The sequence below is a fragment of the Coturnix japonica genome, chromosome 1 (genome assembly GCF_001577835.2).
Source record: "Coturnix japonica isolate 7356 chromosome 1, Coturnix japonica 2.1, whole genome shotgun sequence".
In the NCBI taxonomy this organism is placed as follows: domain Eukaryota; kingdom Metazoa; phylum Chordata; class Aves; order Galliformes; family Phasianidae; genus Coturnix; species Coturnix japonica.
Window position 1 is genome coordinate 46,699,928 of NC_029516.1, and position 25,948 is coordinate 46,725,875.

Here is a 25,948-nt window from a genome sequence, read left to right on the forward strand (position 1 = left end):
TCATACCTCCACCTCTGAAACTTTGTGTGTGCACCACCATGGCCTAGCATTGCTTGACACTACTCCTGGGCTCTGTTCACAGTTAGCTGAATCAGCAGCCTCAATGCATTAGGCCAAAGGATGTTAAGTCAGGATAAGCAAGTGACCTGGGATCGTGTTCTGCATCACCTCCCTTGTCTCTATGTTCGAGCCTTACAGAGCTGCCAGTGTTTGGCTGCAGTGCTTCACTGAAACTAAGTCTGACAGAACTCTCTAAGCTGACAGGGTTATTAGTGGCTTTTAATTGCTCTCAACTGGTTTAGCTGCTCAGCATCTTGCAGGGATTGTCTAGAGAACCAAAATAGCCTGTCTACCAGGAGTACACATTATTTGTGCACAGTTCCAAGGCAAAGTCTAACAGCCACACAAGTCTTGGGCTGCTTGGTAAGCTTGTGTGGGCCAGGGCACATAGGGAAGGAATAGATGACATAGGAACGGTAACGGAGTACCTGAGAAGGATGGAGAGGACGAGACCACACCTTGCGTAAGGAGCGAGGAGTGGCAAAGTGTGCAGCAGAGGAGGGACCCAACCACAGTGTTGGAGGAAGGGCAGATTCTGGCTGCCTTTCCAGGGCAGGCAGGAACAGGCTGCTGCCTCTTGCCACCACCACCTCCTCCTCCTCCCCACACCGTCTGCTGTGGTACAGGGTGGTGCCGAGGTGCCTGCCTTGGCAAAGGGGCACTCTCACTGCAGGTTGGGCAAGTATCGAGCGAGCTCCTGGGATCATGAGCCTGTCTTGGCTCCAAGGGAACTTTCCCATGCAACAAATCTCTATCCTGCCAGCCCCAACACCTGTCAGATCCTTCCCTTTCTTTTACCATCTCATGTGGCTGAACACTAACAACATTCCAGCCTGTGATTATTAGCTCCTTATATTAAAGGCATCTGCTCACCGATTGGTATCTTTGGACTGATTTGTTGTCTTTCTGCTGTGGATATACTAGGATGAAATGACTAGCTTGGCAGGTGGTGGGAGAGCATGGATATTGTCTATCTAAACATCACTATGGCCTTCGACATTGTCTCCCGTAAGATCCTTTATAGAGGTGGAGCTGAAGTACACGTTGGGTGAGGAGACAGTGAGGTGGGACAAAAACTGGGTGAATGGATGAATCTAGAGAGCAGTGGTCAGTGGCAAAAAGTTCACTAGTTATTAGAATTAACTAGTGCTGTACCCCAGGAGTCAGTACTGGGCCCAGTCCTGTGTATAGCATCATTAATGATCGAGATGATGGGGCAGAGCACATCCTCAGCACATTTGCAGCTGACAAAGAACTGGGAGGAGCAGCTGACAGAACAGAGGGTTGTGCTGCCATCCAGAGGGACCTCAAGAAGCTGGAGGAATGAGATGACAGAAGCATTTTGAAGTTTATTAAGGGAAAATGAGAACTCCTGCTCATGGGCAAGCATAGAAAGCAGAAAAGGAGCGGAGGGCCCTGTTAGCCACTGAGTTAAACACAAGTCAGCAATGTGAACTCAAAGCAAGAAAGGGCAACGGTTTTCAGTGGTGCCCAGTGTTAGGACAAAAGGCAATGGGCACAAATTGGAATGTGGAAGGCTCCCTCTCAACATCAGGAAACATTATTCACTGTGTGGGTGATGGAGCACTGGCACATGTTGCCCAGAAACACATACAAAGGGCTCCAATTAAGATGACAGTCAAGCTTCAGAGAACTCTTTGGATGTCCTTTTATTCTTGGAGGGCTGTTCCCTAAGCCATTCTCATCTTGATAGGAATGCAGGAGAAGAAAGGAGGCCATTTCCAGCCTACGCTCACGCTTTATTATATCCAGAAACACGTTGAGTGTAAGAACATCAATATAGGACATGGACAGGAAGGGAGGCCCAAAGAAACTGCCCCCTGTCCCCTTGGTTCAAACAGTAAGCATAATTTATACAAATAATACAATATTTGAACAATAAATTAGTATAATAAATAAATTAATTAAAAAAAAACAAAAACAAAACATAGAAAGACGAAGCAGCAAGGAATGGTTTTGAGGGCTGCAACATTCACAGCAGTAACAATAGCAACATCATACCCACACCTCAGCAGCTGGAGCACAGACCCCCATCAGCCCTTTTCTCTCACCACACCATGGCAAAATCCACCGAGGAGGGGAAGTAGGGGAGAGTTTCATAGTTCACTCCTGCTGTGCTTCTGTGGTCTAGGAGCCCTCTCTCACAATCCCCTTCAGAAGGGGTACTTGAAAACAAGGAACAACCACAAATCGACTGTGAGCAGTCACAGCTTGTCTGAGTTGTTTGGCACAAAAAAAGGGACAAGGACAGCCTCTCTTCCCTTTCTGCAGACTTTTCTGACAAACACAGGCATAGCTTTTAGGTGAGTCAGGGCAGGGGATGGTAGGGAAACACCTCTAAAGAACAGCAGAGAGAAGACAAGAGATGAGGTGATGCTCTCATTCGCTTATTCGCCTGTGGGAGGCAGAGATGCTCTCATTCACTGCTCCAGAATGCTTCTTCCACACACCCTGGCACTGACGGAGATGGGGTGGGTGTTACCCCCAGCCATTCCCCTCCTGAGGAGGCGATTACCATAAGGACTGCAGGGATGCAGCTCAGTCGTCAAGAGTTACAGAGCAAAGGGACAGCAGTAAAAGGCCGCCACTGGTTATCTAAGAGAAAACCATTAAGACAGCTGTTCCCTAACCCCTGCAGCAGGAGAGGCCAAACACTGAAACGCTGTTCTGGCCCCCATGTCGGCCTTGAGGCCTCCAGCTCTCTCCTAGAGATGCTGATCCTGGCACATGAGGGAGAAAAGGACTGTCACGGGTGGCTCTCAGCAGAAAGGAAACAACTTTAACCCTGCCCCCCTCTCCTCCTGTCCCCCGAGAAGGGTATTGGAATGTGAATAAACCAGGAAGTGAGGGAAAAGGGCGGTGAGACATAAAACGGAACAGATGGAGATCGGGGATGGGGAACCCGGCCCCTCTGCTCTTGTACATGAAGACTACTCATCCAAGCCTGGTATCAAGTCTGCAATGCTGTTTACATAGTAATTGGGCACCATATCCTTGGCAGCAGGGCTGTCGCTGGCCATGTAGGCCAGTGCCTCTTCCAGGCGTGAGACACCCGTCAGCGTGAGGATGGTAGAGAGGCCGCAGTTCTTGCCAAAGAGGATGTCTGTCTCCAGACGGTCTCCCACCATGAGGGTACGGGATGGGTCAATACCAAAACGCTCCACGATGCAATCAAACATGTAGGTGTTGGGCTTCCCAACCACCAGTGCCTTGCGGCCTGAAGCTGTTTCCACTGCAGCGGTGAGACTGCCGGTCCCTGGTGGGGGAAGGAGAAGAAAAAGATATAGCTGCAGGTAGCTCAAGTGAGAGTCCTGTCATAGAATCATTAAGGCTCCAAAAGACCTCTAAGATCACCCAGTCCAACCGCCAGCCCATCCCCACCATGCCCACTGACCACGTCCCTCAGTGCCACATCCCACATGGCTCTGGACACCTCTCAGGACGTGGTGACTGCACCACCTCCTGGGCAGCCTGTGCCACTGCAGCACTGCATCTGAAAAGAAATTTTCCCCAGTATCCAACCTGAACCACCCTTGGTGCATCATGAGGCTCAATTCCTATTGTCTACCGTGTTGGTTTTGCTGTGTGAAAAGTTGGAAAAAAAAAAGGGCCTCTGACCCCCCAGCTTGCTACAACCTCCTTTTTGGACTTTGTAGAGACTGATGAGATCTCCTCTGTGCCTTCTCTTATCCAGACTGAACTGAAGCCCATTTCCCTCAGCCAGTCATTATCAGACTTGTGCTCCAGACCCCTTCATCACCTTTGTTGTCTTCTATGGACAACACTCCAGGGCCTCCATGTCTTTCTGGTACTGAGGGCCCAAAAACTAAACACAGCACTCAAGGATGCAGCCCTACGACCACGAGCTAGAGTAAGAATGGAGGCGTCACCCCTGCTCCTGCTGGCTGTGCTATTACTGATACAAATCAGGATGCTATTGGTCTTTTTGGTCACCCTGGGCACCGCGCTGCTTATGTCCAGCTGGCTGTCAAGCAGTAAGCCCAGAAAGGCATGTCAGCAATTCCAGCAGCCCTGTTGCTTCGGGAATCTTGTGCAACTTTTCTGATGGCCAACACAATAAACAGCCAAATCCCATCACCATGACATGGACACGAGCTGAGGATCCCAGCCCCAGTCATAGAATTAATTAGGGTTGGAAGGACCCTATGATTCAACCTGGTCCATGCCGCCAGCATCCCCAACCATGGCCACTGACCACGTCCCGTGCCACATCCACAGGCTTCTGAACACCTCCAGATGACGGGACTGCAACCACCTTCCCTGTGCAGCCACGTGTCCCTCGCAGCACTGCTCTTTCAGCAAAGATAGTTATCGATCCAAATATCCAACCCTGAACCTGCCCTGATGCCACCTCCTCTCGCTCTATTACTGTTACCTGGGAGACAAGGCCGACCCCCACCTCACCACAGCCTCCTTTCAGGTCCCGTTTTAGAGCAATAACGTGCCCCCTGAGCTCCTCTCCTGCACAGCTCACAACCCCAGCCCCGCAGCACTAAGGGAGCACAGCGGGGGCTCACCGGGGGTGCGCTGCCCATCGCTCAGCGGGTGCCACGGGTCGGGGTCGGTGGCCACCAACAAGCAGCGCGGGTCCCGTAGGTAGGCGCAGGCCTGGGCCAGCTTGGCGAAGGTGAACCGGTCGTCGTATCCCACGAGCACGGCGCGCACCTGCTCGGCTCCCGGCTCTCCGTCCCCCACCAGCCGCAGCCCGGCGTCCCGCACCTCGCCCCGCAGCCCTTCGCCGCCCAGCACGAACACTCGGCCCGCCGCGTTGCCGTCGCCCGCCCCTCCGCCGAGCAGCTGCTGCCGGAGGAACAGCGCGGAGCACAGCGCGGAGCTGAAGACGTGCTCGGCGCGGACGCCGCGGAAGCCCAAGCGGCCGAAGCGCAGCTCCAGCTCGGCTACCGAGCGCCGGCTGTTGTTGCTGACGAACAGCGCGGCCTTGCCGCTGCGCTGCAGCCGCTCCAGCAGCTCGGGAGCGCCGGGCACGGCGGCCTCTCCCGCCCACAGCACCCCGTCGCAATCGAAGAGCAGCCCCTGCGCCGAGCCCAGCACCTCCCGCAGCGCCGCGCCGCTCAGCCGCCGGCAGCTCGCCATGCCGCACACTACGGAACACGCCGCGACGCCGCACCGCCCCGACGGCCGGCGGCACCGCCCACCGGCACCGCTCCGCCAATGGGAGGCGGGCAGAGAGAAGAGTGACGGGGACGCCGACCTATCGGCTGTCCCTTCGAGAGAAGTAATAGTAATAGTAATAGTCTGGTGCGGGTTGGAAGGGACCTGAGAGATCATCGAGTCCAACCCCCGGGATTCGAGCCCCTGTGTAGCAGAGCGGCACTTCTACCACTTGCGCCACAGGGGATTCGAACCCAGGGCCCTGGTGTTGCAAGGCGCCATTCCCACCACTGCGCCACCGGGGCACACTGAAGTGACAGCCTCGTGGCCCTATCGGCTGCCCAGAAACACGGCGAGGAGGCGGGACGGAAATAGGGCGCGCTGCCTGATTGGCCGAGGGCAGCCCGCGGCTCGCCGCCGCCGCCGTTACAGGGAGGGTCGTGCTGCCATTCTGCCCCGGCCCTTTGAAATCACGTAGTGGCGATACGTACAGATATATATACACATGTCCACGTGTGTGTGCAGGTATATATATCTTCTTAACAAATCGAATCCTCTCACAGGATAAACCGGCCGTACCTGTTCCTGGGCTCGAGGTGATGCGCTCTGAGGCGACGGGAGCCAAAATGGCCGCCGCGCGCCCACCTGCAGCGGCTGTGGGCCCCGCTGTGGGCCCTGCTGGCCGGCATGAGGGAACGAGGGGAGGCACAGTGGGAGCTAATGGCAGCCCCGCGCCTCGCTCAGTCGTTCTCCGCCGTTGTTGATCCAGCCAAAGAGCTCTGTCCCTCCGCCGGCCCTTCATCCGTGCTGCCGCTATTGGTGGTGGGAGGCCCCGGAGACGTGAGGGATTCACGGCTGTGGCGCGGTGCCGGCTGTGGGGGCAATGGGGGAGGGATGGAAGGAGCGCCCAGACGTCGTGGCCGGGCCTTAGGGCTGGAGGTGCGCTCAGGGATCGTGCTCCGGGCTTGGGCTACGGGAGGCGGCCCTGCGGGTCGGGATGGAGCCGGGCGCTTGGCTGGAAAGAGAAAGGAGGTCACGGTGTGGATGGCTGTTAGGGTCAGACATGCCACTTTTTGGGGTCTTTTCCCACCCTCTTCAGTCCACAGTGAGACACAAGCTTTGAACAGTGTCTCTCCCATCCTAGAGTTCCACCTTAGCTGGGGATGGAGAGCAGAAATCTAGGGGACCTTGTCATCCCATGTGGTGGCCCTTGTACCCTGTCTTGCAGGACGTGGTGAGATAAGGATAAATTGGAGAAGGTGGAGGTGTCTGCCCTGTAGGCTTTTCCCAAGCATTGTGCTTCCATGTCCTAACCTTTGCGGGCGGTGTCATTGGCTGGTGTTGAAGCTGGCAGCACTGAGGCTTCAGGGGACGGCTTGGTCACCACTGGGGAAAGCGGCTGGGAGCTGACTTCGGAGTCATTTGTGCTGGAGGAGAAGGGGACAATTGGGGTGTTCAGATGATGGTTCAAGCCAGCACCACAGAGCATGGTGGTCCTGACCTTGCAGGCTGGGGTGGAATAGAGGTAAGGAGCATCCTGCTCCTGCCAGACTTACACCTCTTCATCCAGGGGAGATGGAGAGCAGGGTGGGGGGGATTTGGGAGGAAGCTCTTCTACCGGGGCAGCCTCATTGAGACTGACATCCGCAGGCAGTGTGAACATCCCTGAGACGTTGAAATCTATCTCTGCATGGAGAGAAAGGCCAAGAAGTGCTTACTGCGCTCCTGTTAGACATTGAGCATGCCCCAGGAGCAGACTCCACAGCAGGGATCTGCGGCTGCCTGGGATGCTCTTCATCCATTCTTCTGCTATTTGTGGTGCTTTTCCTATGTTCCCTTCACCCTCTGCTATGGTCCCCAAAGATGGAAGGACAGAGTGAAGGCCTACCTCCAGGGAAGAGTAAGTCTGCGTTCTGGATGAGGGCTTCTATGACTCCCACCACCTGAATGGAGGAGACTGAGGCCAAGTCTAGTTGCACAGGGTCTCTGAGAGGCAGAGGTGGGAGAGCCATCAGGGAAGGAGTTATGGGAATTAACCCGTTTTATGTTAATTCTAGAGGAGTAAAGCCCAAAAAGAGGGACTCTCTCCAGAAAATCTGCAATCTGGCCATTCCTCACCCTGTGCTTTGCTCTGGCCACAGCAGGTTGGGGCCCAGCACTATGGCGATGTTGCTGGGGGTCATTTTATTCACATGCTGGTGCTCTGCCAGCTTGGCTAAAAACTTGATCAGATACCTGCAGGGTAAAAGGAGGACAAGGAGACAGTGAGTGCACCCTCAGGAAGGGGATGGGTGCCTCTGGTGAATACTTGGGATCAAAGAAGCCCCATCCCACAGAAACACCTCAGATTGTTGTAGCTGTCCTGGGGCAGGCGGCTGCAGGTGTCTCTCAGGCTCTGTACGCGGTCATCAGTGTCCTTTAAGCTGCAGAAGAGAAAAAGAGAGCTCAGACTGCTTTGTAGGATAAAGATGGACTTGGTGTATGAGGTAGAAGGGCTGATGATGCTCATGATAGGTGCTACTGTATCTTCTTCACTACTTCTCTCACCCCCAAAGTGAGAAGTCAAACAGCTGCTAGGCTTTTGGGCTTGTGAGCCCTGACCCACCTGGCCACTTTGATCCATTCATCATAGAGCTTGAAGGTCATCAGAGGCTCAGGCAGCTCCCGCAGATAGGATTTTAATGCACCTGGAGGGGGAGTGGGAAAGTGATGGAGGCTGGGGGGCAGTAGTGATTGACTGCCCGCATATCCCTGCCCCATGTCACTGCACCCACCGGCCACAGCATGGGGGTCCGAGTAAAACTCCTCCAGGGCATTAGAGCCACTGGCCAAGCTGCTCTTCAGCTTCCTCAGCACGGAGGCACCTGCTGCTAGCCGGAATAGTCCCTGGGGATGGAGCAAAGGGATGCAGGGTGCTGTGGAGTATTCTTAGGGAGTATAGGATGGTGAGGGCTGCTTACCTCCTCCTTCATGCCCGAGGCCAGCAGCATCATTACACAGGCCTCGATAGGCAGAGCGATCTCTCGGCCCAAGTCCTTGAGATGTGTCTGCAGGGGCACGCCGTAGTACCCTACCACTGGGGTTTCTGTGGTGAAGGAGGGCTCTGGGGGAGACAAGGAAATGTTCTTAAGGATTGGGGTCCTGGTGGCATCCAGCCATGGTGGCATCTCACTCCAAAGCTGTGGTTAGCTTGGTGGAGGCAGTGCCCACCACCCCATGGTAGGATAAGCTACCTTTCCCAGCCTTGCTGGCTGTTCTCACAGCCATCCCCATGCTGCCTTGTAAGTGATTGGGTACCTTTCTGGCTGTGGCTGTCCTTCAGCTCTGTCAGAGCCGAGTCCAGAGATTCCAGCGACTGCCGATGGTATTGGGCTTGGATTTCCAGCAGCTGCCAGATAGGGGACAAATAGCCAGTGCTCAGCTTGGCACTGTCTCCTCTCCAGAGATCCATCCCCAGGACACAGCACTCATAAGAAGAGAGCACCAAGGAAAGCAAAGATGCTGCAGGAAGAACTGCAAGGGAAATCCCTTGGAATACGTGGGACCATGTCTATAGTGGTAGATAGGAGATGAATTAGAGATGGGGATGAATTGAGACAACTGCTCTATTTAGAGGCAGCTTCTAGTGCATGTGGCACTCTGTTCTGGCCGGAGGGCTTGTTGCAAATGGAGACAAGGCTGGATATACCCCAGGAGACAATTCACATACTAAGAGGAGAACTTACTCTGATGAAGTAGCTGGCATAGCTGTCCTCTTTGGTGGAGAAGTGGTAGAGGTCTGCCATGTACTCATCCTGGGAAGGGAGACACCAAAAAGAGCATCCTTCCCCCTCCTGCCCGGCACCCGAGGGAGAGGGGATGCCTTCAAGAAGCCCCTCAGGGAAGGTGATGAGAGGGCAGACCAGGGCTGCGTGGGGACTCTTCCTCACCCTTGTTGCTTGTGTTCAGGTCACAGCTAAGACCTGCCCTACCACCAGGCCCTAGAACTTCACAGGAGGATCTCCCAGCTATGGTAGACTGTGACAAACAAGGCTCTTAAGGAGAAACAGTGTGGACATGTAGAAAGATGATGGGAGTCAGTCCCCTGTCATCCAGCACAGACCTCAGCTCAGCTGGGTCTCACCCTGGGAGCACCCTATGATCTTCCTGCTCCAGCCCCTGGATCCTCCTCTCTGCAACAGCTTATGCTTCAAATCCTTTACTTTTGTTCTTCCCCAGGCCTAAGGCATCTCTCTGTTTCCACACTGCAAGGGAGCTGGTTGCTTGCGCAGGGTAGGCTGCGCTGGCTGGCTTGCTCTTGGTGTGGGTGTCACCTTGGGTGGAGTTGCTGGAGAAGAGCAGATCTCCAGCCCTGGAGCTGCCCCAAGGAGGAGAGCCAGTGTTGTGCTCACCTTGCACTGCTCTACCTTCCTCTTCACCTCCTCCTCCTCTTCCTTCAGGATCTCCAGCTTGTTGGCAGCAGAAGATGCCCCTTGGCCAGCTCCAGCTCCTGCGCTGTTACTGGAACTCTTGGCAGCTTGGCTCAGCCTTTGAGGTGAGAGAGAAGAAGCAACACCCACAGCCTTATCAATGGGGACACAAGGTTAAATATTAGGAAAAAATAGTGAAATTAGGAAAAAATTATTCTTAGAGTGGTGATGCATTGGAAAAGGCTGCCCAGGGAGCCAGTGGAGTCACTTTCCTTGGAGGTGTTCAAGAACCGTAAGGATGTGGACATTGTTAGTGGGAGTGATGGGGATGAATCGATGGTTGGACTAAAAGATCCTAGTGATCTTTTCCAACCTTAATGGTCCTATGATTTTGTGATTCTATCAGTGTGGAGAAGGGGCTTGGGGACAAGTTACTGCTGCTTTGGCTTCACTCCTGTCCCTGGGAAATTTGCTCCCTGTACTGGCAGAGGGCAGTTGTCTGCTCCTCTCCTCCAACCCAGTTGGTCTCCCATGGCCACACTGTGCTCCATACCGGCTCTTGATGGCATTCCAGTCAGAAATCAGCTTCTGGAGGGTCTTCTTGCGCTTTAGGATGATGGGAAGCTCCTCCTGGAAGAGAGGGGCCAGGGTGAGTGGCAGAAGTTTGGGGATGGAACTGGAGCTGGAGGGTTGACCATGGCGACCTCGCTGAGCTTGTTGAGTGGCTGCAGGATGTCACGCTCTATAGCGATCTCAAACTCAGCCAAGATCTTGGCCAGCGAACTCTGGATGCAGCAACCCATCTCCAGGGCTCTCCTGAAAGGGAGAGAGAGGTGAAACAAGCACTGGCTGGAGCCAGCCTCCAATCCAGCATCCCTTACCATACCTATACCCATGTGGGCACCCAGAGCCAGCCCCCATTCCCCTTCTGTGCTTGCTTGGGAGTGGAAGCCCCAGAGCCCAGGTAGCAGCTCAGCTAGGTTTTTGCCATCTTTTCCCTCTGGCACTTACCCAAGGCTGGACTCTGTATCCAGTTCCTTGAAGCTCTCAGCCATCGTTGCAGACAGAGCCATCAAGGGTAGCTTCTTCTGCATAGAGCCATAGGAAAAGAGATGATGAGCTGATGTGTGGCAGCTCGCTCGCCCTGAGGCATACTACTGTGAGCAAGGGACAGATGGTATCCTAAACCTGCAGTGGTTCCCCACATCTCCCTCTGGTTGAGCTCCCTCTTGGCCTTGGGGCTAGGGGAAGAGCCCTCTCTATGTCCTTCTGGCCAAAGCCAGGACATGGTTGGCTAAATAGCTGGTTAGATATTCTCTAGCTCTCTCTTAAACAGTGGAGGACTGTGGGACTGATGGAGGACTCTACTAAGCCCTGCCATGGCTTCAAGTGTATGGTGGAATTTAATGTCAGGAATAATTAAGCCAAGCTGGGAGAAAGGTTCAGCAGTATCATGGGGGGGGGGAGGGGGGGATGTTGGCGCTTGGGAAGGCACAGGGCTTGCTTTCCAGACAGGAGCTGGTGAGCACCAGCTGGGAAGGAGGTGGCAGATTCAAACCAAGGAAGAGGAAGCGGTGGTGTGCCCATGCCCAGCTGCACCATGCTGCTCCTCACCACAGGAGTTCAGGAAAGGGCATTGGGCGTAAGGGTTTTGTAAAGGTGCTATCTAGGACTCTAGAAGCACTTTGGCCCCAGGTTTGTGGTGGCTGAGGAGGTGTCCAGGGGACACTCACCACTCGCTTGTCCATTTCAGCACCGCAGTGACCCTGCAGACAAGCCTGGAGCCGCTTGGACACAGTGTGAGCTGCTCTCTTGGCTGGCTCGATCCTCTGCTCGATCTGGAGGTGGAAAGGTGGCACCAGTGAGCCCTTCTTTGTGGCAGGGGGCATGTCAGAGCAGTGCTCGCTGACACAGCCATGCTGGATCTGCCAGTGCTGTGCCGAAGCTGCTGCGTTGGCCCTGGAACCGCCCTCCAGCAGGCAGGAATGTTCCAGCCCCATGACAAGGAGGTGCCTGTGGGGAGGATCTCATGTAGGGATGGGGCATGTCCCCACGTGCGGGTGCAAGCTGGCACTCGCCTCACCTGCAGCAAATCTTCTGTCAGGAACTCAGTTGCTTCTTGGGCTCTGCAGAGGGAGAAGAACAAGCCATGAGAAGAAATGGGGGGGCTTCCTCCTGCATCTTGCCCTTCTTTCTTTGAGGTCCCAATAGGAGGTGTTGGCTATGGCTCAGACCATCCTCCCCAAAGCTACAGGCAGAGCGAGCCCAGGAAGAGAGCACCAGGAACAAGAGAAGCAGCTCCCACCAGACTGGACTTCCAGCTCAGAGCACTTGGCTCAAAATATGCCAGTGAGACAGGGCCACTGCTCTGGTGAGAAGTCTGGGGGTAAAACTTTGTCCTGACTGGCTCTTCCAAAGGCAAATCCAAGGCAGTTCCTGATGGAGCCCCGTGGCCATCTGTCTTTGCTGGTCACATTGCTGGACTGGAGCAGCAGTAACACTGTGGAAAGGCTGGAGGTGTAGACCAACACCAGCCCCCTGCAGGGCATAATTGAAGGCAGCTTTCTGGTTGGTTTTGCAAGCAAGTATGCAGAGTGAATCTTGCAAAGGAAGCTTATGGTTTGCAGCAAATCCTGATCAAAACCCAATTCAAACCCTGACACTCAAGGCCACCAAACCTCCATGACTCTTCCCATAGGGGAAACTTTGCTTAGTGGACCCATGTTTTTGTTGCTCCCTGGAAACCTCTTCTGCTGCTGCTTTATCCCCCTGCCCAGCCACTTCACGCTTCTGTTTTCAGCTCCTGCAAGAACTGACATGGGACGAGCTGCAGGAAATGGGGGTGGTTGGCTTGAAAGCAGCCAATGTCACGTGAGATCACAGCCCCGTGGAGGAGAGGTTCTGCGGTGGGTGAATTGCTCTTTTCGGAGCTGCATGAGCTATGTAGGACCTTCTGCACACACAGCCTTAAGTGAAATGGATGCACATTCAGCATGGAGATGGAAAAGCTCTCTTCCGGGTTAGAGAGGTGGGAGAAGAGATTTGGTTTGCATTGGAAAGGCAAGAAGAGCAACAGGTGACCAGGTTGCAGCTCTGCTGTGGTGGCTGAAGGCCCTTGATGGACCTGGAACTGGTCCCTGTCAGCCTGCTAGGGCTTGGCAGTCTGTGTGTCTCTGTGCAGAGGTGGTTGCAGGAAACAGGGAGCAAAGGGGCTGGGGGGGGAGGGCCCAGCCCTGGGTTTTGCAAGGGGAGAGCTCTGGAAAGCCAAAAAGAAAAGTAAGGAAGTGATGGAGATGAGGCTGAGCTGTAGGAATACATTTGAAGCTGGCAGATCTCCACAGGTGTTCCCACAGGGTGTCCACACTGCTGGCCAGATGTAGGGCACCAGGCACCCATCTGAATGGAGGGAACAAGTCCCAGTGCCTCTTGGACACCACACATCCTAGGGCATGTGGTTGGGGAGACCCTGCCCATTGCCCTCGTGTCCTGCAGAAGCCAACCTCCATGGGCAGCCAGGTTGTGGAGCCCATCCCTGGTGAGTAGCACCAAGTCACCATCCCACTGCACTGCAGCAGCAGGGAGCTGGTACCCACAGCCCCTCAGCTTATGCTGAAGATGCTTTAAGCCCATTTCTCACACTTTCCCTCTTCCCTGGCAACTCGGGTGCCTAATCCAGCCTGGCGCCCCCCCACCTCCCTCAGGCTCTATATCCTGCTCCCTCCCAGCTCACCGATCCTGGAAGTAGAGAAGTCCTTACCGGCTGGTGGCGTTGGGATGGGACAGCTGCTGCCGCATCCGATTGAACTGCCTCTTCATCATCTTGAGAGAAGCAGCTCAGCACCCCTCGGTGACACTTGGCATGGGACGCCCACAGCCCTTCTGCTCTGCAGAGCTGCCGTTCCGGAGCACCTCTCCCTCCTTGCTCCTTCCTTCTTCCCTGGTTCCCTCTTTTTCTTCTTGCCGGTCTGTCCCCTCCCCTGTCCCTCCCCGAAGATGCCCTGCCTGCTTTTTCTTCCCCTCCCTTGGGCTCTGTCTCACGGTCCCTCTCTTTTTCTTAGCTTCCTTCCTGGCTGCAGATCAGGTAAGAGCGGTTGAGGGCTTTGCTCTGCTCTGTGTTCCTGTCACCACCCCACAAAGTATAAATAACTTAAGCCCAGCCTTAAAGGGGAAATATTATTGCATCAAACACATAACAAGGCAGGACAGGCGCATGCTGCTGCTGAGCCCAAGTGGGAGGCCCACGCTCTGTTTCACCCGCCTTGCCATGTTTACCACCAGCTGTGGTGTGGGAGGGCACTGCAGGGTGATGCACACCCCACGCTATCAGGTCATCCCAGCACCCCTCTGCAGATGGCGAAGCCATCCCTTCCCCCTTCCCCTGCTGCCCTTGCAAGGTTGCATGGTGACCACAAGCTTCACGTTCCTGTCCTTAGCATCACTCGCTCTGCAGAGCTGCACTCAGCTCAAGCCACGCAGTGCAACTTTTCTTCCCCAACCCCCTTCCTTCCCCCCCAGATTTTGCTCCCACTCTGCACGATGCAAAGCTTGCCTTATCTGGCTACCTGCAGCTTTTCCTCCTCCTGTACTGAGAGCAGAGGCCCAGCTATGTGGAACCTGAGCAGGGATGGGAAGCGATTGCTCCAGCTGTGCCCCAAAGCCTGGGGCTGCTGGGCTCTGCTCTTCCTTACTGGAGCGTGCAATAGAAGCGATGCTGGACCCTCTGCTTCCAAGGGAGGTGGCTTAGCGGGCAGTATTGGCAGGCGGTTGGTTGGACTAGGTGATCTGAGGTCTTTTCACACTTTAATGACTCTTAATGGGGAGACCAAGCAAGGGAATGCTGCCTGAGCATCATCTTGCTCTAAACTCTTCAACCAAGTGGCCACCCACGCCTGCCTCCCAGCAACCAACCCCCAGCTCTGCGCCAAAACCGCCCTAATAGAGCTGCTTCCGATCAGCAGCCTCAGGGAGGAGGAAGTTTTGCTGCAAAGCCACCAGCCTGCAACCAGCCCTGGGGCCTGCAAGCAGCTCATCAGCTGGGGAGCACCGGGTGCTCCTGCCCAATGCTTTCCCCAGAGAGAAGGAAGCAGAGAGCAGCTCATAGTGTTGACAGGGCCTGCTCTCAAACAGGAATTGAGAGCGGCTGGGGGGACTTCCACTATTCACTCTCCCTGCTCATGAACCAGCGAGGCCCAAGACGAGCTGGGGCAGGTCAGGAGCTGGCAACGGCCCCATGCGAGGCCAACAGCTCCTTGGTGCAGGCAGGGGAAGATGCATTGAGAAGGCACAGCATCAGGAAAGAACTCTTTTTATTTTCCATAAATACAGCAGATTTGTCGCGCCGGGCGTTTTTTAATTGTTTTCTTCCATGTGCAGAATTTGCACTGAAAATATATACAAGTCTGTTCAAGAACCAGATCTGCAAAGAAAAAACAAACAAACTAAAAACCCCCATACAAAACCCTGAAAAGAGACCAGAAAGGGAAGTAAGACACAGCAGAACCTCAGCATAAAGACCTTGCTTCCCCCTCTTCTCCACCACGTGGCTGCACCCAGTTCCCACCTTCACTGCCCCTAAGTAGAGAATAGAAATTGCCTTCTACCTCCAACAAGCTAATGCAGAGCTCAGTTTGCCCCTAAGATCCAGCTAAAACCAGCTTAGAGATGGGAAGCAGCTCCTATGGTCACAAGTCCCATCAGGACACGGATTGCCTAAGAACACGCCACCCCCTGGTCTCCTCCATGCCTGCAGATCTGTACTCTAGTGTCACAGTGATAAGGGGGCTGGAGCGAGCCCCCTCTGGGCAATGGGGCACAAGGCACAGCTGTACCCCCCTCCCCACAGTACAGAGCCTGGTGGTGCCCCCTGGTGATGCTCAGAGCCCGACTCCCACCCTCTCCCCACCCGAGCCTCAAGGAGAAAGGATTCAGCCCCACTGAAAGCCCCTTTTGAATTGTGTCAGCCCTGCGAGGGGCAAGGACAAGCAGGTGATGTTCCAGCCACAGTCCCAAATGCTTGCTGCAGTAGCTAAAGCATTGGGGGAAGATGTGTGCTTCCTCCCAGCAGGAGTTCAGTGCCCAGAAGCCGAGGAACCAGAGCTGAAGCAGATGGGGAGGCACAGAGCGAGCCCTTCCCAGCTTTCAGCTCTCACCAGCAGCTCTACCTGCTACTGGAAAGAGGGAGCTAAGGGAAGATCCCCCCCGGGCCTCCAGGAGCAAGGATCGCTGCCTGCTCTCTGGTGCTGGGAAGACACCAAAGTCCTTGTTCAGTTCTAGGGTTATCCCTTCAGACAGGAAACTACCACTAGGGCCCAGCTCCAAGGCTGGGGGCAAGGGAGGATACCCCACAGCTCAGCATTCACTAACATGAGAGAACAATGCAGAGCATGAAGCAGCTGAAGAACTGGGGAAGAGGGGCCAGATAATGGATCTTCCTTTGCTAGGCCTTGCCTAAGGCTGAGGCTGTTAAGAGTTTCCCATCCTTGCTTCCCACTGCACCCAGAGGGGGAAAACGGGGTCAGAAGAGATGTTGAACAAACTAGAGAGGGAGGGGTGCCTTTGGAAGAGCAGGGAAGGCAACTGTTCAGCCACAAGAAGCTTGACTGCACTCCTACTCTTGTGGGATGAACATCTCCTGGTGTCTGCTCTCATCCTGGAGGCACGCTCCCTCTGGCACTCGCCCGGCTGATTGGAGAATTGAGTATGAGCAGCAGCCCCCCACCCGCCCTCCCCCTCTCCTCAGGGCTGCTCCAGCCCCACAAGGCCAGCTTCCAAGTGTAGCGCCTACGCCATGTGGCCCTAGAGGTTGCCCCAGGACTCTGGTGGGGGGAACTGGTCCACATCCCCCATTTCGTTGTAAGTTTGCTCTCCCATGGTGAAAGTCAGCTTGTATCGTAGCCTCACTTTCTCCTGGAGGTAGGGGAGGAAAGATAAAGCAGTCAGAGGGGAGGAAAATGTGAAGGACAAGTCATTCAGGTCTCTAGGAAGCTGCACTGAGCACAGGGAATAGGAGGGGAGTGGGGCTTTGCCTAGGCACCAAGGGATGGTGCTGTTACCTTCTGTGGGTTAGCAAGCAGCAGGACTTGTGTGATGGCACTGGGATGGACAATGGGGTTGAACGCCGGCAGCTCCGTGCCTGAGGGTGGCTGTAGTTTCACCTTCATCACCTAGGGAGAAAGAAAAGCATCTCACATTGCTGAAGGACATTAGAGCTAGAGGCCCTGTCAGATATACAGAGCTTCCTCTTTCTTATAAAAAAGAAATATTTTATTGGGTTCTGCTCCACAGAGCTCTCCTGCAAAGGGAGAATCTCATGGGAACTGTCTGTGGACCCAAGCCCCAGCAGTTGCCTTACCTTGGGGACAGCAGACTGAAAAACAATGTTACGGATGGGCTGCGGGGCCGTGCTAAGCATAGAAATCACCACCACCAGCACGTCAGGCCTCTCGGGAAGGGCATCCTTAGCAAAGTGGAAGAGGATGCGAAAGCCATGCTGATCATACACCGTCACAGGAAGGATGCTGCCTGTGTGAAAGGCAGGGACAGGCTGTAGTCAGCCAAGGAGGAACTGGCAATCCTTCCCATCAGCCACGCTCCACACAAGCAACAGAGATACAACCTCCCTGTAATCCAACAGGCAACCTTTCTCACATTCTTCAATTTATGCACTCTCTTCATACCCTGGTTCAGTATTTCCCCCCCTAGTTTGTGTGGTGAGCTTCCAAACAGGCAATTTCCCCCCCTTCCCAGGCTTTCATCCCAGCTCACTGGGTTTAATTGACTCCAGAGGCACAGTGATGTTGGCCAGTGAGATCTCTGGGGGCAGCGTGGAGGCAGGAGGCTGTGGTGGGACTGAAGTACTTCCTGGTGGCGTGGTGGCTACTTTTGGTAGTGTAGCAGGAGCAGGCAGCTCTGAGTTCAGGGGCAGCGTGGGGTTAGGGGAAACACCCTGGAGCACAGGCAGAACACTGGAGTTTTGAGCTGTGGTGCCAGAACTGCTCCGGTTCTGAAGATCCCTCAGAGTGAGCCGGGGAGGTGGCTGCTGCTTCTCCCTATAGATTTAGACAGAGCAACAAGTGAAACAGCACTGAAATGTTTGTGTCCAGCACCCTAGACATGAAAAGGGTGGAGAAGACATGCAAGATTGCCCCAATCCTACTCACCATCGCACTTGCTGGGACTCTGGAGGCAGAGACTGTTGCAGCAGAGTCTTGCCCAGGAGGTCCAAGTCATCCAGGCCACTTGTGAAAGTAGGTTTGGGGGAGGATGTGCCTGCATCTGCTTTGACTGGCACTGCTGCCACAACAGGGGTGATGCTGAGCTCAGTGCTATCTGATGACTGCAGAAAGAGTGCACAGAAGTCCCCCCCATCCAGCAGGGTTCTTTATCGACATCAACAATCAGACCAGAGATACTTCCTTACCTACTCCTTTTGTTCCTTCCACCACCCACCCCACCAGCTTCTCCAGCTCCCAGCATGTTACCTGGAAGCTGTTCCAGCCACTGCTGTCAACAGCCTGGGCAGGATGCGGTGCTGGATCATTCAGGCCTGGCAGGAATAAAAGCAAAAATGAAGCCTATCCGCTATGTGGGCAAAGACACTTAAAGGGGCCTGAATCTGTAACAGATTCCTCTGGTCAGGGAGGACACAAGCAGTAGGGCAGAGTCAACAACATGGTCTCCCATCTCAGGCCTCCATCTCTGCATAGGAAGGAGCAGGGAGGATGGTATTTTCTCTGCCCAGAGATCCTCACTCTTGAGTCTAGTTCCCACTGCAACAGATCCCACTTTCACATGTAATCTGGGGGATCATACTGTCTACTTCATGCTGTTGTACCCAAAGCACCTATCCTAGGAGAAAGCACTTTATTGGGAAAAATAGAACGCTAGAGCTATCTAGGAGTGGTACTTCACAAGACTTGCAACATGCATTTGAACAGCTCTAGAAGTCTCTGTGTGCATACTGGTAACGTGTTTACACTTTGCAGTTGATGTCGCATGAAGAGCTGGAGGTGCTCTACCCTTGTGATGCCATCTGCTGATGGACACTGCATCAGTCTTGATTCACCTGACAGATCAGTTTATCCACAGTAAATCAGAAGGTACATCCCCTCTAGGTTCTCTGGGTGTCAGAAAAACACTATGAGATTGAAGTTCAGAGTCTTTCCTGCCTTTTCCCTTGCTCTAAGTGATGGTGACATCTTGGTTTTTCATGAGTCACCTCTCCCAGAGCTCTCCCTCATTCATGCTCCTGCCACAAGAACCACCATCCATTCAGACTTCCCACAGCGAAGGATGTAATGGGAAGCTTTTGCTCTGGTCTTCTCACCTAAAGACATAAGTTCATCATCCAGTAAGGAAACAGAGCCAGCTTGGTCAGGCACTGGGACTGCTGAGCCACCTGAATGGGTAGGCAAGGCTGGGTAGGAAGGCCCGGTTGCTGGGAGCTCCAGTCCCGACAGATCCAGAAGTGCAGAGGTGCTGCCTGTGAACAAAGTGAGAAGGACTGGGATACGGTTTCCGTCTCAGAGTGCTGAGATGCAGTTCCCATCCTTCTTCACACTTGGCAGAAGGAAATCCTCATCTGTTCTCTCTCCCAGTTCCCTCCTTTCATGCAACAAGTCATCTCCACAAGCCATTCCCTCATCTCATCAGCCCATCTCTGACATCCTGCAGGTGTCCCCTTTCCGCTTCTCTCAATCTTATTTAACACCAGAGGAAATCAGCAGTAGGGTCTCTGTGCTTCATCTCCCTATTCCCCAGGTCTCCTCACCTCGAAGAGGACCAGCCGCCATCTCCCCATTGACCTCTTCTCCCGACACGAGTTGCTTGTAGAGATTGATCACCTGTGTCAGGTTGTCGTTGGCTTGCAGGATCTCCGCTGAAATGGAAGAGGTAGTGGTTTAAAGAGGTTTGAAACAGTAAATAACCCAAGACAGTGACTTTTATACCCATCTCAGTCTATTTCTTCAAAGTAAGGCTCAAGGAGCTGATGATATCCCACCACAGGCAGCACTTTTGCCTCTGCTGCTGCAAACCCCATCAAAATACATTGACAGCTCCAGCAGGATAAGCACAAATTTACTTTCTACAACAAAGCGAATGAACGCTGCTGACTGGGGTCATCTGCCTCCACCTAGCGCCAAGCCATGGAATTGCCAGCCTACAGCAAGCTGCCACCACAAAAAGTGGCAGGCTCCTAATGGATGCTGTACTATAGGCAGCCCAAGCATTGACTCCCTAAGAGAAGATGGAGTGAGAAGCAGACAGAACAAGAAAGGTCAGGGTCAGGTCTGCTTACCCAAAGCTTCATCGTTGTCTTCTGTGTCACTGGCAAGCCGGAAAAGCATGGGTCTCATGCGCTCACAGCGCTGATACAGCTCCTGGGGGAGAGAAGGGGCACTGAGATGAGCAGCAGGATGTTCAGATAGGGTACAAAATAGGCAGGAGGAACAACAGTCTCTGGTAAGCCCAGGGAGGACAGTGGGATAGCCTCTCCTCACCTTCATCAGGTCCTCATTGCTCTCCGTTGTCTCCCCCTTGCTGTAGTTTGTCACCATCTCTGTCAGCAGCTTCACATTGTTGTTCACCTCCTCAATGGCATTCACCCTCTTGGAGATCTTTTCCATGCGCTTCTGGTCCTGGAGGGGAAACGCATGGGGAAGGAAGGCTGGGCCAACCAACACACCAACTCCCTGCCTTTAGTTACAGCAACTCTGCCCCCCAGAACAGATTCCCCATCAGTGGGAAAACCCCAGGTTATTTCTGCACTAGCACTTGCCAGACAGGGCTGGAACCACCACAGATCTTGTGCTGCAGTAGCTCCACCCACAGCCATTTCTCCAAGTAGCCCAACGGTGGCACAAGTCATACAAGGACTCTTTGGCGCTGCTGCTGAACAAGTGATCCATGGCCCCTTTGGTATCGAGCACTGTCATCCAGGCCATGGCTCCCTGCCCCCTTTTTCCTCAGCCATACCTCCTGAACCATCTCCTTAATGAGCTTGTTGGCAGCCCGAAGGTCCTCAGGATGAGAACTTTTCAGGAGACGAGCCAGTATCTGCAAGAGAAGAGGAATCTCTGAGCCCAAGCAGAGGGATGGCAGCAAGTATTGCTCCTGCAGTATGAGAGCTAGTGGTGATGCCCTGTGCAAGAGACCAGGGAGAGAAGTACAACTTGTCTTCCTTTCCCCATTGTGGCTCTGGTTGTGTAAGAGAGGTCTTTCTGTGAAAGTCTCCTGCATTCAAAGCCTGCCCCTCCCTGCCTGTTACTCACAACAGAGATCCTGGAGCACAGCAATATGAATACTGCCACAAACAAAGCTTGTTTTACACAGGGAAATGTCATGGGATTGTGATGGGCTCCTATTCTGATCTCCTCACGTGCTCATTTTGCAGCTGTAACTGGCAAAGAAGGAGACCAACCATTTTCTTTCCTCCATAGTCAATGAACTTCAGGACATCTACGATTCCCCATTTGTTATCTACGAAAACAAAATATGTACCCTGAAGCAAAATGACATCACTGATAGATGACACAGAGAAGCCTAATACTTGCTTAAACATATCAGAGGTTTATCTGAACGGTGACACGACTGATAGAAAGGCAATATAGGATGAATCCAGGAAGATACAAGCGGCTGGGCAGAAAGCAGCCTGCAGTGCTGTGAGTGGAGAAGAGTTAACAACAGCATTGAAGGCTGGGATTTACTTAAACCTTATGGCCAGATAACTCTGGAGACTGGAGAGAGCAAAACAAACCTCTCAGAATCTGCTGGGCTAACATCAGCATGTTACCCATTGCACCAGCCCTCAGCTAAGAGTTCCAAAGGTCAAAGAGACCCACATGCTCTACCTCAGGCTGTTTCCTCTGTCATGATTTTGCAGTAGGCCCTCAACATTCCTTTGATGCATTTCCTGAAACAAAAGTCTTAACTCTTACTCTGAAGCACAGGAGACCTCAAAACAGAGAAGATATTGCCCTCTGCTCTTTGCTTGCATAGACCTCTTACCTTTGATTTCTCCTCATCATCAAAAATGATGTTTTTGGGCCGAGGAGGAGGTGGTGGAAAAGGAGCATCATCAGGCAGTTTTGGGTCAGATTTCACAATACCTGCAGTAGAGACCAACAGAAATATCAAGAGGCCTCACCCACAGCGGGGGACACACTACCACCTAGGTCAATTCTGCCCTTAACAGCTCATCAAGACTAGCTGCAATGGAGGGGATCAAGATCTGCTTCTGCCATCCACCATCTTAAACTGTGTTGTTATGCAAATACTACCCCCTTCAGCACTGTCCTATCTTTGAAAAATCCAGCACTCGGTACTACCAAAGCACTTCTATCCCTTCAGCACCAATCCATTCCAGTTCACCACCTCCCATGGGGAACAAGCAGTATTCTCCCCCAACCATTAAGCACATCAGACCCCCAGAAACTCCTTCTACCCATCAAGGAGCCCCAAGGCATCCATTTCTTTGCCAGCCCTTTCTGTGGAGTCTGGCAGATCTATGGATATGCTTGGTCTGGGCAGCAGGTATGCAGAGCCTGTTCTAGATTCTGCCTGGATGAGTAAGGAAAAAAACCTTCCATCAATCTTCCCCTTTCGGACCTCTGCCTCTCACCTTGTTTCTTCAACATCTGGTAGGCCTCCAAGATCTTCACCTCGTGAGGCAGCCCCAGTGTCCAGCTGTACATCAGCTCCAGGATCTTTGACTTCACTTTTTCTGGTGTCCGGCTGCCAAGATACTACAGAAACAGAGAAGAGGCGACTTGAAGCTGATCTGAGCTGCTGCAAGTCCAGCCTGTTCCCCTCCTCTCCTCCCCCAGAAGTGAGACAGTTTCCAACGGCACAAGGAGGAAAGAGGAAGCAAGCAGGAAAGCTCATGAGGCCCTTGCAACATGTCCTGTGCCATGCTTGGTTTCCACTACAGGAGATGGGAGAAATGCTGGGCCAGCAGACCCTTAGCAACACCCAGGGACTGGTGGGAAATGCTCAGGAGAGTCCTTATTGCCTTGTGAAAGAAATCATGCTGCTAGCAGAAGCTGCTGGGAAAGACAACCCTTCAGACAGCAGGGCTGGAAGGTGAAGTGAAGGGCTGTAGGTGACAGTCCCTAGGGCAAGGCCCAGCACACCCTCAGCTGTACTCAGCATCACAAAGTGCCTGACACTCTTTGTAGCAAGCTGGTAAGCCACAAACACCTCACTGCTGGATGCAGCTTTCCCACTACTGTGCTGTCACCCTTCATTCTTATGTCATGGGTCTGCTGTGCACTGGTAGTAAAAACAGCAAATGTGCTGCCAGTGGCTTTAGGCAATGACATCCTCTAGATCACCCCAGAAAGATGACTGCAGAATGATGCTGTTACAGTCCCTGGATATTCAGATACTCGTCCACACAGATCACAAGCTGTGACTGACAGCCTCCAGTTTTCCTTAGTTATATTTAGTCTGTTTTCCCTTAACTCCATCCTTGCTGGCATCACGAGCTGACTGCTCTGGCTGAATAGAACAGTGTGCCCAGTGTGAGTTGCTACAGGAACAGCAGCATCAGCAAAGGAGCAGGTAAGGACCAGGTCCTTCAGATGGACTTGCCAGAGCAATGCCAACCAGGCCTGGGCTTGCCCTCAGTGTCTCAAACAGACCAGGATACCCTGGAGAGATAAGAGTCACAGTGTCAAAGATGAGGGAGGTTCCCGAGCACAAAAAAGGCCCAGAAGAAATGCAATGAAGGTGACTCCACACACGCAGATGGGCTCAGAAGTCTCACAAGCACTGGTTGCATCAGGACTAGCTGGCCCTCAGCTTCCTGCAACAAAAATCAGCCTAGAGCAGTGGGTGAAAGCTCAGCTTCCCACTGGAAAACTCAATAGAAACACGGATTAAATCTTTCTAAGCACTGTCCCATTTTCCTCACATTCCAGAAGATCTCTGGCCCCTCTGCTCCATCACTTCTTTCCAAAGCCCTCTTCCCACCATCATCACCTCCAGGAGGATCCCCTGGGACCCACCTTTGGTGACACCACCTTGATGAGCTCGTTAAGGAAGCGGAACTTGCCCACCTCATCGTGGAAGCGCTTGCCACAGCTCTTCATGCAGGACTCCAACACCTGGGAGAGGATGAGCCCATGAGCTACGTCAACATCTGGCTTCTCACCACGCACAGAACCTGAGGCTTTGTGAGTCTATTGGGAACTCCAATCACCTCCAGGGATGGGGCACCCATAGCTTCCTTGGACAACCTGTCCTGTTGCCTCACCACCCTCCGAATGAAGATTTTCCACGTAACATCAATCTAAACCTCTTGTTTTTTAGTTTAAAACCATTTATCGCCGTTCTATCGCTATTAAATCATGTAAAAAGTCAGTCCCTCTCCTGCTTATGAGCTCCCTTCAAGTATTGGAAGGCCACAGTGAAATCTCCCCGGAGAATTCTCTTCTCCAGGCTGAAGAAACTCAGCTCCCTCAGTGTGTCTTAATAGGAGAAGTGCTCCAGCCCTCTGATCACCATGGAAAGGGACACCTTTAACTCAGCAGGGCCACCCTGAGGCAGAGAGCTCACAAACCCCACGGCTGACAGATCCACAACGCGATAAGAGGAATGGGAAACTTCCCAATGACTCCCATGCTCCTCCCTAAGGACAAGGCCTCCCCCACCCGTCACCCTCCATCGGCTGCTGCCGCTGCCACTTCTCTCCCACCACACGCGTCAGGGCTTCCCCAGAGCATCGCAAGCTCTTAGCGGGACACCCCCACTGCCCTCCATCACGCCCTGCCTTACCGTGAGGGCTTGGACGGCCTCCCATTCCTGCGGGGACTGGATCTTGTGGGCAAGGAGCCGGGTGGCGAGCGGAGGGCTGGGGGGAGAGGAAAGCTGGATGGTGACTGAGGAACGGCCCCACTGCTGCTGTGTGGGGCAGGACGGCACGTCACCACCGACAAAGCACCGGGCCGCGATGTGCGAGGCCCACTCACCCCTCCAGCTCCTTGTTGAGCTGCTCGCAGAACGCATTGATGCCATCCCAGTCCAGCTCCTTGTTCAGCGGGTTGGTGGCCTTGTCTGCGGGCGGCACAAGGGCAGGATGAGTGAGGCGGGCCCCCTCGACCCCCGTTCTCCCCCTCCTGCCCCCGCCAGCACTCACTGATGCGCGCCTCCAGCGTCTCGGCCTCCATGGCGGGGCCGCCACCGGCCCATCGAGAGAGCCCAGAAACCTCTAGAGCGCCGCCGGCTCCACCATAGAGCACCGGAAGTCGGAAGTACAGAGTGCCGCTCCGCGCGCCCCCTGCCGTGACATCGCCCGAGTTACCATAGAGTTCACCGCAGGGGGAGGACAGAGAGACGCGGGCTGGAGGCCTCCAGGAGGAGGGTACAGAGCAGCCAATGAATAGAGCCGGAAGTCGACCGTCGCGCGGAGCCCAACCGGAAGTAGCCTTTCCATTGTCAACTGAAGCTCCTTCCGGCGGAGCCTCAAACGACTTCCGCCTCGTGACGGAGCTGCGTGTCCTTTCAAAGGACGCGAGCGGGCCGGCCCCGGCGCATGCGCACTGCGTGTCTGCGCGTCCTGAGCGGAGCGGGGCGCAGGCTTCAAAATGGCGGCGGGGCTCGGCGTTTGGAAGGCGTTATAATGATATCGGGCCTGGTTGTGCCTCTTAGGAGCGGTTGTTTTTAATTAGTTATTAACCTTCTGTCTTCTTCCTACTCGGTGGAACTTAAATCCACCGGGAATAGAGTCCTCACAGAAGAGCTGTCCTGCTGTCACTCCGATGGCTTCTCCATATGGGCAGCCATTGTGTTCAGGGGAAGCCTTTAGGCCATTTCGAACTACCTCCTATTCTTTGTTTAACTCTCAGTGCCTTACCTCACAAAGGTCTATTTTTACAGGGCCTTTCTTAGCAAACTGCCACATCTTTCACTGTGTTCAGGCACGTTTTACATGAGTTATTTTGGTCCTATGAGTCACTCCTGCCTATTACTGCTACCTCTAAAGTTTCTGAGAACCCTAAAGTGATTTGCAGGAGTCCGGGATCTCAGTACTGCTATTGTAGGTCACGTGTGATCAGTGCAGAAGGTGCCTGTCCCCGCTCCCTGACCCAGAAAGCAAATGGAGCAGTGGTTTTGTTTCAGTTTTTTGCTCAACTTTCAGTCTTTAAATGTTTATTTTCCTCGCTTTGGCATCAGCCGGTGTTAAGCGAGCGTAAAGCGAATGGCAGGCTGCGCCTCTCTTCGGCTGGCTGCAAACAATGGCAAATGAACTCATCCATTACACTGATGTTAGCTGCAGCGTTTCAAGCCTTTCTTTTATTGCTTAGGAACTTGGCAGGCTCCTTCCT

The 25,948-nt window shown here is 53.7% G+C and overlaps 3 protein-coding genes and 1 long non-coding RNA gene across 7 annotated transcripts; 1 reads left to right on the forward strand and 3 right to left on the reverse strand.

Moving 5' to 3' along the window:
* Nucleotides 1–1,705: 1,705 nt before the first annotated feature.
* Nucleotides 1,706–5,239, reverse strand: PDXP (pyridoxal phosphatase). The gene is made up of 2 exons (XM_015862671.2): nt 4,620–5,239; nt 1,706–3,337 (listed from the first exon to the last, which is right to left on the reverse strand). The coding sequence occupies exons 1-2, from the start codon at nt 5,194–5,196 to the stop codon at nt 3,012–3,014; spliced, it is 903 nt and encodes a 300-aa protein (XP_015718157.1). The 5' UTR covers nt 5,197–5,239; the 3' UTR covers nt 1,706–3,011.
* Nucleotides 5,240–5,633: 394 nt separating this feature from the next.
* On the forward strand, nt 5,634–15,062 carry LOC116653477. Of its 3 annotated transcripts, none has more exons than XR_004307366.1 (3): nt 5,634–5,739; nt 9,654–13,158; nt 13,349–15,062. It is a non-coding gene; the product is annotated as an uncharacterized LOC116653477 (long non-coding RNA). The 3 variants fall into 3 exon arrangements; XR_004307367.1 differs by having other exon boundaries at nt 9,654–11,654; nt 11,825–15,062; XR_004307365.1 differs by having other exon boundaries at nt 9,654–15,062.
* SH3BP1 (SH3 domain binding protein 1) lies at nt 5,729–13,494 on the reverse strand. Its single transcript, XM_015862661.2, has 18 exons — nt 13,381–13,494; nt 11,707–11,749; nt 11,357–11,461; nt 10,635–10,711; nt 10,328–10,439; nt 10,177–10,253; nt 9,606–9,741; nt 8,940–9,008; nt 8,512–8,602; nt 8,175–8,317; nt 7,989–8,100; nt 7,820–7,901; nt 7,557–7,637; nt 7,333–7,449; nt 7,103–7,200; nt 6,771–6,900; nt 6,529–6,641; nt 5,729–6,229 (listed from the first exon to the last, which is right to left on the reverse strand). The coding sequence occupies exons 1-18, from the start codon at nt 13,440–13,442 to the stop codon at nt 5,955–5,957; spliced, it is 1,923 nt and encodes a 640-aa protein (XP_015718147.1). The 5' UTR covers nt 13,443–13,494; the 3' UTR covers nt 5,729–5,954.
* Nucleotides 14,913–24,980, reverse strand: GGA1 (golgi associated, gamma adaptin ear containing, ARF binding protein 1). Of its 2 annotated transcripts, XM_015862649.2 has the most exons (17): nt 24,760–24,980; nt 24,593–24,677; nt 24,399–24,474; nt 23,630–23,728; nt 22,243–22,366; nt 21,630–21,730; nt 20,598–20,678; nt 20,123–20,260; nt 19,921–20,002; nt 19,393–19,500; nt 18,949–19,104; nt 18,104–18,168; nt 17,783–17,958; nt 17,388–17,671; nt 16,975–17,144; nt 16,676–16,786; nt 14,913–16,529 (listed from the first exon to the last, which is right to left on the reverse strand). In XM_015862649.2, the coding sequence occupies exons 1-17, from the start codon at nt 24,788–24,790 to the stop codon at nt 16,419–16,421; spliced, it is 1,998 nt and encodes a 665-aa protein (XP_015718135.1). In that variant the 5' UTR covers nt 24,791–24,980; the 3' UTR covers nt 14,913–16,418. The 2 variants fall into 2 exon arrangements, with proteins under 2 accessions (XP_015718135.1, XP_015718126.1); XM_015862640.1 differs by lacking the exon at nt 23,630–23,728 and having other exon boundaries at nt 24,760–24,896.
* Between the last annotated feature and the right edge of the window lie 968 nt (nt 24,981–25,948).

Excerpts from the sequence above, each read along its gene's own strand:
- PDXP (XM_015862671.2), bottom strand. The coding sequence starts at position 5,196 with ATGGCGAGCTGCCGGCGGCTGAGCGGCGCGGCGCTGCGGGAGGTGCTG. Across the intron at positions 3,338-4,619 it reads CGATGGGCAGCGCACCCCCG|GGACCGGCAGTCTCACCGCT; the intron begins GTGAGCCCCCGC and ends TTCCCCCACCAG.
- SH3BP1 (XM_015862661.2), bottom strand. The coding sequence starts at position 13,442 with ATGATGAAGAGGCAGTTCAATCGGATGCGGCAGCAGCTGTCCCATCCC. Across the intron at positions 9,742-10,176 it reads TGGAATGCCATCAAGAGCCG|GCTGAGCCAAGCTGCCAAGA; the intron begins GTATGGAGCACA and ends CTCACCTCAAAG. Across the intron at positions 6,230-6,528 it reads CAATGACACCGCCCGCAAAG|CCAAGCGCCCGGCTCCATCC; the intron begins GTTAGGACATGG and ends TTCTCTTTCCAG.
- GGA1 (XM_015862649.2), bottom strand. The coding sequence starts at position 24,790 with ATGGAGGCCGAGACGCTGGAGGCGCGCATCA. Across the intron at positions 19,501-19,920 it reads AGACAACGATGAAGCTTTGG|CGGAGATCCTGCAAGCCAAC; the intron begins GTAAGCAGACCT and ends CTTCCATTTCAG. Across the intron at positions 16,787-16,974 it reads TTCAGTCTGCTGTCCCCAAG|GTGATGAAGGTGAAACTACA; the intron begins GTAAGGCAACTG and ends CTTTCTCCCTAG.